Source organism: Diceros bicornis, chromosome 23 (assembly GCF_020826845.1).
Source record: "Diceros bicornis minor isolate mBicDic1 chromosome 23, mDicBic1.mat.cur, whole genome shotgun sequence".
Classification (NCBI taxonomy): domain Eukaryota; kingdom Metazoa; phylum Chordata; class Mammalia; order Perissodactyla; family Rhinocerotidae; genus Diceros; species Diceros bicornis.
Window position 1 is genome coordinate 39,995,090 of NC_080762.1, and position 13,063 is coordinate 40,008,152.

At 34.9% G+C, this 13,063-nt stretch overlaps 1 protein-coding gene across 4 annotated transcripts in view; it reads left to right on the forward strand.

Moving 5' to 3' along the window:
• Positions 1-11,026, forward strand: part of EPHA7 (EPH receptor A7) — a 169,225-nt gene extending 158,199 nt beyond the window's left edge. For all 4 annotated transcript variants that reach the window (XM_058566614.1, XM_058566615.1, XM_058566616.1 and 1 more), the window contains exons 15-17: positions 3,830-4,023; positions 5,051-5,206; positions 7,522-11,026. In XM_058566614.1, coding sequence (XP_058422597.1) covers positions 3,830-4,023; positions 5,051-5,206; positions 7,522-7,636 — 465 coding nt within the window. In that variant the 3' untranslated portion in view covers positions 7,637-11,026. The remainder of the gene's footprint in view (positions 1-3,829; positions 4,024-5,050; positions 5,207-7,521) is intronic.
• Positions 11,027-13,063: the final 2,037 nt, after the last annotated feature.

The following is a 13,063-nucleotide window of genomic DNA, read 5'->3' on the forward strand; positions in this document are numbered from 1 at the left end:
TTTTAAAAGTTGCCACTAATTTATGATTGTATTTTTTTATGTTAAGATAGAAACAAAATTGTGATTTTTTTTTTGATAAGACTTTGCTATAATGCCGTAAGTGGGGTCCAAAATATTTAATTGCTTAAAATGTGGGTCATGTTAATCGTGAGGTTGATGAAATGAAAATGGGAATGAGCAAAGAAAAAAAGCCAATCATGTGACATCCCATTTTGAGTTATTACAGGCCCATTATCGTGGGGTGTATTCTGTGCTTGTTTTTCTCTTAATTACGGTGGTCATGCTATAATAACAATGAAACACTTCTCAGCAAGCAACTTTGGCTTTTATTTCTAGTATTTCTTTAAAGTATATACCAAAGAATCTATGCTCCTTGTTGTGTCCCAGTGGTCTTTTATAAATGTCATTTACCCTAGTCACTTCCTATTCCTCCAGAAACTATCTAGAATTAGAAATTATTTATGAATGTTTTTCTTTTTTCTTTGGCTTTTGTTAGAATACTAAGGCTAGATCTGGACAGGCGAATCCAAGGGGTCTCTGGTAATTTCCAAAAAGATGTTTTAAATGAATTCTGTGAATAATTATATAATGCTCTAAGAAGTGTAGGTTCAACCCTCTTATGTGCCTTATTGTTTCTAAGAATGTGTAACCATTTGCAGGAAGTACTTTTTATTTCCCCAACTGGAAATATAATGCAGCTAACCAAATAAAAATCACAGAACCTCGGGGTTCAGTTTGTGCCCAAATCATCCCCTATCGGCCCGTTTATCCTCAAAGGGTACACCTTAGATTATGCCAAACTGTGCTCTATAGAGGCCAAAGGTTCCCAGCAAGTATCTCTCATCTCATATAGGTACGGACATGATTGTTAGTGGGAACTTTAGGGTCCCAAAGCCCATTCCCAGTCCAGAGCATCTCTTATTTTGAATGTTATACTTTGCTGCTGCTCCTTTAAAAATTTATAAACCACTGTGTCTTTGAGAACTAGAAGTTTCATTTTGTGTTGATATAAATGTTGTTTCTCTGCTGTAATAATAGGAATCATGAAATTCCTATAATGCAATAGGATGACTACAGAGGTTCATTAACTCTTTCATTTCTATAAGATATATTTCATTCCTATAAGATATTCCTATAGTACCATTTAATGGTACTATAATTTGTCCATTGTCACAAAGACTGAAGAATATATTGTGTTCCAATTGAAGAATTCTAAATGTTTTCTTTAAGGCTTGGAGAGCTGTTGAAGAGTATTATGTCAGGAGGATCATGATAAGATTTAGATTTACATTTTAAGAGATTATTTAGAGGGAAAGAAAAGAGAAAAGATGACTTTACCTGCATTGTTCCTTTCTGGATATCTGAAGACAAACTACAAGCAGGGGAATAGGTTTAGGAAGTGGTGGAAAATAATGACTGCGCTAATGTTACGAGCATGGGAATGGAGTCCTGTTAAATCAGAAAGATACTGCGTATGTTCAAATACAAGCAACCTCAGATATAAGGAAAGCCACTCTTTTCTCAATGAAAAAATCCCCCACCAATTGTTTATTATTTGGTCATTTTGAATATATAAAGTTTTAGAAGTTATTAACTTACTTATTTACTACTTGAGCCACTGTTTAAGTAACTTAACCCAGCTTTCCAAAGTACATTATTTTTACTTTTATCTAAGTTATTTAACATATAGCACTTTTGAATCCAAGTATAGTTCTGTCACTGGAATGTTGTGCAAAGCCACATGAAATTCTTTGCCTTTAAAACAGTCGTTTTTTTAATTTAATTTATCCCGTCGTTATTTATTTGTGATCTTTGCGGAGTTACCATCTGTGTATGTTTGCTTATATGATGTATAGCTTTTTAAAGGGATATTTTAGAGGAATGTTTGCAAGATATCTAACATTTTTAGTTATGGGATCATAAACAGGGAAATTTTTAAAATTCTATCCTAGGACCACCATTAGCATTCAATACCAATACTGGTTAAGATCACTTAAGGCTAAGGTGTTTTCTCCGTAATTGTTATCCAAAACAAAGTACTAAAGGAAACACCCCATAGTATGAGACTTTGTAAAGAAATAAGTCCACCACTGTAGGGATATATGTATGGAAAAATACTGCTAACATTTGAGCGTATATTGTATTTAGGAAGTAGCATCATCAGAAAGTGGTGACTACTTGCGGTGCCTGTAACAGGAGGAGTCCAGGACTGTTCTCATTTCCGCTCTCTGGCTGGGGTGACTGCAAGTGCTACTATTTGAAATAGTAAAAGGTTTGGGGGAAGGTAATAAATTCAATTTTAAATAGAGTATGAGGTGCCTATGGAAAATCCACATGAAAATGTCTAGTAAACGCATGTATAGGAAATGCAACCTAGTGATCAGGGGAGAATGTGGGCTGAGGATTGTATACTTAGCAATATCTCTCAAAAACTGCTATAATTAAGTTCATCTATTTACCTTTTGAACTTTATCAATTTGCATATATAGATTTTTCTTAAAGAAAAGTGGACTTTTTTTTTCTTATTTAAAGGAATTTCCCTAAAAATTGTTGATGCCAGCTACTTTGTTCCTTGCATCCTACAACCTTTTACGTTTTAATGAGCTATTCTTGAATGTCAACAAGCATCTTAAGGATATTTTTCCCTACAAATATTAAGTTAATCAACATTTCTTAAAGCCAGCTTTTTGCGTGCCTACGTCGGGCCTTATTTTCTTCAAAAACTTAAGGTTACTTCTTTTTTTTTTTTAGAGTTTTTTTTTTCTTAATTTCTACTACTTTATGTCGGTCAGTATCAAAGGATTTGTTAATCCCCCTTGAACAATATTTTAGTGTTTACAAGTGCTTCTTATTTGTGTTTGCCTTCCTATTATTTTCTCTGTGCTGCTCAGATTTGTAACAATTTCTGATTTTTAAGATCTGTTTTTGCTTTCCATATAAATAAAAATACCAAGTCTAAAATAGGTAACTTTTAGACTTTCCAATTTCCGTGTACAAAGGTTTATGGAGGCCTATTTTTCATTAACGTTTAAAGCTTGATATAAATAGCATCTTAGACTGTTGTTAGATATAAATAGGCAATGATGTGCTGATAAAAGTTTTAACAGCCAGCACTCTGAGTGGGAAAGTCCTAATTTGTAACCTTTCCCAATTTCTCCCCCTGCCCTCTCCCAAGGCTGCCAGTGTGGGGTCATGAACTTGGAGCTGGGGAGTGATACAGTCACCTTCATGAACCAGTACAAATTGGCTCCTCCACACCACTATATCTTATAACACTGTGCACTCCATAAGTCTGTATAAACTTCATATTATGTAAAATAATAGTGTGCTTGGTAATATTTTCTGTCATAGTACATTCACATATTTTGATATCTTGTTTAGAAGTATTCTTTATAAGTCTACAAAAAGTGAAACTTTTGGGGAGCCAATTCTGGGTAACTCATTTCTTCCTTTTACAACTTGAAGAATTCATAAATGTATGGACAAATATCTACACACACAGCCTTATACACGTAAAATAGTTCCATAACATATTCCCTTTCGAAAACCGCTGGGATGACATTAAAAAATTTTCCATCTGTTGCACCGTGAGTGAACTTAATTGCTGCTCCCTGTTGCTGAATTAACTAGAAAATGTCATCATATCTTGCACTTCATGTACCCCTTAATAACACGCTTAATATTCATGGATGTTTTAGAAAAATAAGAGTCTTTTGCAAAGCTGTGTGCTTCACTCTTATCTGGATAAAGCACTTTGCCTACTGGGCAATTCGTTTTATTATAATTGAACCTCAGTCAGTAATATCTTTAATGTCCTTTTGGCTATTAGGTTATAAAAGCAATAGAAGAAGGTTATCGCTTACCAGCACCCATGGACTGCCCAGCTGGTCTTCACCAGCTAATGCTGGATTGCTGGCAAAAGGAACGCGCTGAAAGGCCAAAGTTTGAACAGATAGTTGGAATTCTAGACAAAATGATTCGAAACCCAAATAGTCTGAAAACACCCCTGGGAACTTGTAGTAGGTAAGAAATACCTAAGGGAATGGAATCCGGGAGAAATTCAGATATTCACATGAACCATTTATCTCCTCGGCCCCACCCCAATGGCAAATTGACATTTGTGCTAAATTGTAAGTTCATCTGAAATTTATTGTGTTTACAGAAGTTGTTATTTTTTTCCCTTCAGATGGCTTGCCTTAATTAATGTTTAAAGAGACCTGTTAATTATTATTGCTTTTTTTCTTAAAAGCTATGATCGATGTCACTGGCTGTCATTTTAGAAAACTTTCTCAACTGGCTTTTTGTGACTAGATGGCATTTCACATTTTCAAACCATTATTATTATTACATGGGTTTGTATTACTGTTGCTTTAGTTTTTTATTATATGCATGTTATCTATTTTATTGTTTTGGTTTGAGTTAATTAGTAAAATGATTCTATGAGGTTAAAGTTTATAAAAGTAATTCAATACATGATTAAAGAGGTATACCCATTAAAAAGAGTCTGAAACACTCCATTTATTCTTTGTGCTTGGCTTACTCCATTGTAATGCATATTATTCAGTAGTTATTCAGCTTCAGCTGCCAGGTAAGCCTGATGCCCCGTCTGCACTGGTAGTCAGGCCCTTGGGGGGGGGGTATGTGAACTCACAAGGCACTCACAAGGGTGCCGTCAGTACAGTGGAGCCAAATGTGGTCTAAACAAGTTAGTCCACAGCCGTATGTACTTCCTTTACTCTCCGTTACTTTTGGAGAAGCAAATGAACAAATATTTAGTGATTACAAATGCTGTTTGCTCGCCTTTTAAAAATGTGTGGAAGACACAATCTGGTGGCCATCAAATCTAAATAAAATGTAAAATCTGGAGTTTGTAGTTATTGGGCAACCTTCATGGGTTAGATTTTGATTAGCATATCTGTTTGTTTGCTATTATATACATCCATTAAAATATGTCATTTTATTCTTTATACCATTATTTTTGTATGGGTCAAGACATTTTTTCTTTGGTAGTTCATGAGAAAATTTACTTTTCTGTTTCATTCTTATCTAGGCCAATAAGCCCTCTTTTGGATCAAAACACTCCTGACTTCACTACCTTTTGTTCAGTTGGAGAATGGCTACAAGCTATTAAGATGGAAAGATATAAAGATAACTTCACAGCAGCTGGCTACAACTCCCTTGAATCAGTGGCCAGGATGACTATTGAGTAAGCTTAAACTTTTAAAATTATATTTAAGAATTTATTAGATACAATCCAAGCTTTATACATTAGGTCATGTCCCAGATATTAAAGAGGTAGGAACCACAAAATCAGGGAGAAAAGTATCTCTTTAATAAGTGCCAACTATGTGCAAGACATTATGCTAAATAGACCTTTGAACATACAGTATCTTTCTAACTTTCATAGCAACAATTTTATTAAGTCAATAGTTTCACACACAACAAGGCTAAGACTCAGAGAATTTAAATACTTTCCCTAAACTGACTCAACTAGTAAGTGGCAGCTAGTTTGTCAGCATAGCCAGTGTTCTAAACACCACCCAGTGAGACTTTCCTCTTTTTTGGTTACTCACTGTATCATTTAGGTTCCTATTCATTGGGGAAACTCTCTATTGCAAAGGAGGATTTCTTTCATCATGTTTTATCAGACATTAAAAATCTAAGCTCCTGGGGCCAGCCCTGTGGCCTAGTGGTTAAGTTTGGCATGCTCTGCTTTGGGGGCCTGGGTTCGGTTCCCAGGTGCGGACGTACACCGCTCGTCGGTGGCCATGCTGTGTCAGCGACCCACATAAAAAACAGAGGAAGACTGGCACAGATGTTAGCTCAGAGTGAATTTTCCTCAAGCAAAGAAGAGGAAGATTGGCAGCAGATGTTAGCTCAAAGCAAATCTTCCTCAGTGAAAAAAAAAAAGAAAATCTAAAAGTTTCATACCCAATACCAAAATGCATTATGACATCCAATATGATTACTTTCTGAAGAGGTCAAAGGAAACTTAATTCAATAACTGTAACTAAGAGGTTAACTTACTCTTAGTAAGGTGTGTGATTGATTGATTCAATTTTTTTTCTTAACTTGAAGAATGACCTGATAAAACAACTTTTGTAATAGCTATGAACTGGAAGTAAAAAGAATTAAATTTTCCTTTCTGGCTCCATCACTGGTTATATCATCTTGGGAAATCCATTTACTATCTCTGAACCTCAGTTTCCTTGGCTGCATCATAACTCTGTGGGTGATACAGTTCCTCTCAGTCACTGTATTTAAAAATGAGAAACAATTATCAAGGTTCTCTTAGTGGGATCCTATTTACATACTGTTGTGAGAAGGGTTTCACATTTCAGAAGGGAAGAAGGCCAGCAATCAGATACTCTTTCCTGGCGTGTCTGGAAATGGCATGTACGTGAATTTAAGCATGTGCATCTAATCTTGTTTGATTTCCTGCTAGTTACCATGTAGGTAGAGCTGGCATAATTGCACTGGTATCCCCAAAGCAATCTATACCCCTGAAAAACTATTTTTCTCAAAGTCTTATTAAACCATTCCTATGAAATGCTCCAGTACTCTGCTATTGCTATATTCTAGCTGCTTGTAAATAGCTAAGCTCAGTCTTGCTGGCTATTAGGAAAGGTAAAAATACAGGAACAGATAGAGTTAGCTTATGTCAAATTTAAGCTATTAAACATAGGTGTTGCACACTTTAAAAGATGATTTTTTTTTCAAAAATTTCATCAAATGATTGAACTGAACTGCAGTAAGTATATAACCAATAATATGCTCAGAATTACCACATGATAATTAAACTGAGTATAACATTGGGTATGAATGTTGATGATTCATGATCTGCTAGAGCCCAGCAAATGTTTCCACTCAGACTATATCCTATTTAACAATTAAAAATTTTAAACTTCACTTAGATTCAAGAATACAGCATTTCAAGGGCTGGCTCAGTGGCATAGTGGTTAAGTTCGCACCTTCCGCTTTGGCAGCCCAGGCTTTGTGGGCTCGGATTCCAGGCACGGACCTACACAGAGCTCATCAAGCCATGCTGTGGTGGTATCCCACATACAAAAAATGGAGGAAGATGTTAGCTCAGGGTTAACCTTCCTCAACCAAAAAGAGGAAGATTGGCATCAGATGTTAGCTCAGAGCCAATCTTCCTCACCAAAAAAAAAAAAAAGAATACAACATTTCAAATAACATTTCCTAACATTACCTTAAGTTAATAATAATTTTAAGACTGATTAAGACTGATCATTTCTTACATAAAATTTCAAATCAGTTTAGAAATAACTTGTAATGGCACATTGAGAGCCTGAGCAGGTAGGCTTTTACGAAGGAGAATGTTGATGCAGGTTGCCAGTCCGACCCACTGCAGGAATATGATCATAATACCCAACAGCACTAAGATAAGATCCGTTTGCCTAAAATAAACAGATTATTTAATTAAACAGTCGATGACAGTTTAGTACCAAATACATTCTTTGTAAGATAACTAATAAAAAATGTGTTTGTCTTTTTCAGGGATGTGATGAGTTTGGGGATCACATTGGTTGGCCATCAAAAGAAAATCATGAGCAGCATTCAGACTATGAGAGCACAAATGCTCCACTTACACGGAACTGGCATCCAAGTGTGATACGCGTTTCTCCCCTATGAGGGAGATTATGGATTATGAGAGAACAGTACTGGCCTTCAGTATATGCGTAGAATGCTGCTAGAAGACAGTTGATGTCCTGGGTCCTTCCTACAGTGAAGAGAAGATTTAAGAAGCACCTATAGACTTGAACTCCTAAGTGCCACCAGAATATATAAAAAGGGAATTTAGGATCCACCACTGGTGGCCAGGAAAACAGCAGTGACAATAAACAAAGTACTACCTGAAAAACATCCAAACACCTTGAGCTCTCTAACCTCCTTTTTATCGTATAGACTTTTTAAAATGTACATAAAGAATTTAAGAAAGAATATATTTGTCAAATAAAATCATGATCTTATTGTTAAAATCAATGAAATATTTTCCTTAAATATGTGATTTCAGACTATTCCTTTTTAAAATCATTTGTGTTTATTCTTCATAAGGACTTTGTTTTAGAAAGTTGTTTATAGCTTTGGACCTTTTTAGTGTTAATCTATGACACATAACTACACTGGGTACCTTTGAAAGTATCTCAAAAAAAAAAAACATAGCATGATTGAAGATATATCTCTGTCAACATTGGTATCCTTTTTGTGCCATTTTATTTTGTTAATCAGTGCTGTTTTCATATTGTTTGCTAATTGGCAGGTAGTCAAGAAAATGCAAGTTGCCAAGAGCTCTGATATTTTTTAAAAAGAAATTTTTTTGTAAAGATCAGACAACACATTATCTTTTCAATGAAAAAAGCAATAATGATCCATAAATACTATAAGGCACTTTTAACAGATTGTTTATAGAGTGATTTTACTAGACAGAATTTAATAAAAAAAAAACTCAAATTGTAGGTTTATGACTATAAAAAAAATTTTTAAATGAGGCACTTCATCTAAAGAATGCTGATGAAGGCAAGTCTCTGAAAGCAAGAACTAGCCAGTGTTATCTAAAATTTAATCTGAGCACATCAAGATTTTTTCAGTATCGTGACATTAGGAAATTAAGGAGAAATAGTTGACATATATTTTATATCCTGTTCTGTTTAATGCAGTCCAAACACGAAAGGAAAGAATTAAGTTTTATATTAGAACTCTGAAGCATGATAAAAGGGGCAGTTCACAATTTTCACCTTTCAAAAACAAATTTGCTGCACAGAACATCATCCTTGCAGTTAAAAAAAAAAAGTCTTTTATTTGTGAACGCTGATGTGAGAAACTTGGTAAATGAAAGAATTCTTTTTACCATGTAAGTCAGAGGTGAAGGATCTGGCTTTTTCTTTTTTGAGCTTTATTTATTAAACCATGTTATTTGATTACTGTGTTAGGATTTCATAAGCAATAATTAAATGTGTCTTTATAGATATTTCAGGAATGTATACATATTGTGAGTACTGCTTTCAAAAGTTATGAAAATCATGAACTACCCCAGAATTGAACTGTTGTACTTCCAAAGAGAATTGGGCTGTTTCTAATGATTTTAATAGAGAAAGATCCCAGGGATCGGTCATAATTGGTCTTGTTTGATAATGTGGGCATCCACAAACAAACAAATAACAGAAACAAAATCTGTAAATGTTCCTTTGTAAAACTTGTAAATTTTATTTATACTGTCTTGTTTTGTACACACATTTCTCTGTAGTGGGCTCTGAATACATTGAAAATGCACTATATTTTTCTATTTTACTTGCAGAGCATCACAAAAGAACAGGTATTTTCAGTGCTACATAATGTGTTTTCCCACATTTAGGACCAAAGATGGCTATAGAAAAACTCAAATGGATTGCGTCCCAAACCCCTCCCCACCCTTTTTTTTTTTCTTTTAAATCACTGTACAGTGTTATTTGATATTTTAATTTATTTTTTGATTGACTAGAAAAATCATTTTAATTTCACTAAAATGTTTTTTGTCCCTAAAGAATAATAATCTGTAAAATAATTTTAATTAGCATAATACAGTCACCTAGACACTTCCATTTGTAATCTTTGTAATAGACTGTAAATATATTTTTGGAACTATAACACAATGTGCTTGAGGGTTATTTTTCAGTGTCTGCAGTGTATACAAGTGTTTATACTAAGTACAGCACTTTACAATTTTAATCAGTAGCATTGGCCTTTGTGAGAATGAGTGAACGAGTTTGAGTGAGTGTTCTTAATTCCGTTGGGATTCTAGACTCACTAATAATGAAGTTCTTTTCTTGTTCATAGCTTAAGGTGCTTATTTTTACTATTAAAATTAAATTAACAAAAAGCCATTCTAGAAATAGAAGACATAGTATGGTACATGCAAACGGTGTCTTTCCTGCTTTTTTCTAGCACTAGATTTATAGTTGAGTAGTCTTTCTTGAGTAGAAGGGCAGAATAAAGTTTTTTTGAGTTTTTTTTTCAAAAATAACTTTTTTCTTCAGCAATATACCTCATCTGCCTTAAATTTTTACAGCTCTTTACAGGGAAAGGGGAGAAGGGATGGGAAAGACACACGGCACAATAGGAAGCATATGCTTACATCACTCTCTCGTTTGTAGGTTTCTTTTCCCAATCAACGTTATGATTTTGAAATACATGTTTGTGAAACAGATATTCAGAGAAAAAGAATGAACATTGTAATGCTGATTGTAATACTCTCTTCCAGAAAGAGATGAAATGGTATAACGATAAGAATGTACAACTTGCACCTTGAAATCTTTTTTTGATAAATTAGTGCTCAGGGGAGGAAAGGTAGAGAAAGCAAACGTCAAAAATAGAGTTCAAAAATTATAAAAATGCAAAAGGAAATGGCCTCCTTGCTTTAATAGAGCCACCTTTTTTAGAACGCTGTCTTCACACTTGACTTGTGTTTTGCATTCGGTACTGAATTAAAAGTAAACTTTTGTGACATCCGAATCGAACATTTTCTCAGCAATTGATCTGGGCCTTGTTTACTAGAACTGGTGGTTTATGCTTGTCAGAGCACTATTAGTTGAATCATATTGTATACTTATGTAATCTACATTAGCTAGGACTATTTAGGACTATATTTTAATTGCTCCTCTTATCCGTGTTTTTAAGACAATTAAAATGGTGTAATTCACCTCTCTTTTTTATTTAGGTAATGCTGATATTCTCCCTTTTGTTTCCTGAGCAGCCTAAAACTGTGCTGCTCACTGATGTGCATGTTCAAATAAATTACTGATGTGTATTTTTTTGCTATATGTGGAGAAATCATGGGGAACTCGGGGCGAGATGTGCTTTTTGTTGGTTGAATTTGTCCCTCCTTGCCTAAGAATTATACAGGGGTCATCCTTTTATAAGGACAAACTGCTTTTGAACAGTGTCTTCAATGTATCAAGCACAAATAACTCTTTCTTCAACACGAATCATAAGTCTCTTTTTACCAGCTTAAAATAATAAACGAGTCTATTAGACAATGTAAAGAAAATCCTGTCTCCAATCATTGGCGGGTTCCTCTATGTCCCATACTGATTCTTTATTTTCTTACACAATATTGTGAAGGGAGATGTTTAGAGTAAAGGTTTTATTGAAATATTTCAGTGGGCCAATCAGAATACAAGGAAAATTCGTAACCCTTGCTTCCCCTCGTCCTCTTACACACTGACTTAATTCCACTCTATAACAGAATAACAAGACTAGATCTTCAAAGAGCCTTACTGTAAAACATTTTAGCTAAGACCTTTTTGTTCCTTTGTAAAACTACATGGTACTAACAAGAATATTTGCATGAGAAAGGAAACATTTTGTCATTGGGCCCTGACAAATATTTTAAACATTTGATATAATACAGCAACTTAGAGAGTTTTTGCATTTCAGATGCTGCAGAATGCAAACATAGGATCCAGAACAAATGAAAAAAGTGATAAAAATCTGGTTGTCTGAGTTGTTTGCCATTGACACTGGCTCAGTGATGGTTCCAGCTTACACTTGAAATGAAGAAAACTAAGCTCTCCCTCGTCTACAGGATCACCATCTTTACACTCTACAAGCTCTTAACAAATATGCAAAACACACTTCAAAAAATGAGAATAGGCAAATACCAGATGAGGTGTTTTCACTGGTTATCACACTTACATTGCTGAGGCTCGGGCTAGGCTGAATGGAAATGCGAAGTCATGGCTCTCCCTGACTGTTCAACAAGCAGTGCTCTTGTTCAGCTCACACAGCAGTAATTACACAGCCTGAAACACTGAGGGGCTGTCAAATGATCTCTTAAAGTACTGGATTCATAAGTCGTACAAAAATACACTATCCTACCAGCACTCATTTTGCTCCAAAATTATAAAGCCATTATTAAGGATATACAAGTCCCATCACTGAGTAAAAAATAGATTTTAATACCTATGGCGATCATTAGTAGCAACTTTTTGTTGAAGTACTTTTATCTCCAACTTTTACCCTTTGTTTTATCTTGTTAGCTGCAAGGAACGCTCAATATCAATTTTGAGGAAAGCTGCTGAAAGGAAGACACACAAAGCAAAGAGGTGATCAAATTTCTAAATGCAAAAGATAGTAACCACTGGTATTAACAAATGATAAGAGACAGAACGTGGTGACTGGCAAAGTTTCATGCTGCCCGAAGGGAAGAGCATCCTCTGGACTTTGTGTCAGTGTCCCTTCAGTAACCCCTTCCTAGCTGCTCCACTGTTCTGTCCAACGCATCTCAGCATAGCTTGAAAAATACGGACAGGAGAATAAAACATTTCAAGAGGAATGCTTCTGTGAGCCTCATTAGAGTTAAGTGCTGTGGGGGGGTGTTTTTATCAAGTTCAGTGATTGAATGTAATTAAATCTATAATTAAACAATAAAAGACCTCTTCTGATTGACCTTGAGGTTAAAATAAATGTAATTAATTGATCTAATTTAATTGAACCTATTACACCAAGTTCGGTGTGTAGCAATAAGTAGCTCTGGTCTAGTGTTCTGCAGGTATGTAACAGCACTAGACATTCCTTAGGTATGTAACGATAGTAGGGATTCCTAAATTGCAAGCATTCAATAATTCGGGGACAGTAATAAGTCAGGTGTTATCTGTTCTAAACCTTCATGAATAGCAAATAAAGCTCCATCAGATATAACCTCAACATTTATTTCATTATTTCAAACATCCCAGGTTTCTACTGCTGAAGATTATTTTTGTTTCCCTTTTGAAATTCATGGCCTTTAACTAAGTATATGTGTAGATTTTATATATAACTAAAGAATGCATAATATATTTTTCAATGAGTGGTTCATCATAGATCTTAATTAAAGATGCTCAGAGGAAGAAATGGGCACATTTGTTTTTTTGTTTTTGCTTTTGCTTTTTGTGAGGAAGATTAGCCCTTAGGTAACATCTGCTGCCAATCCTCCTCTTTTTGCTGAGGAAGATTGGCACCGAGCAAACATCCATGCCCATCTTCCTCTACTTTATGTGGGATGCCTGCCACAGCATGGCTTGAT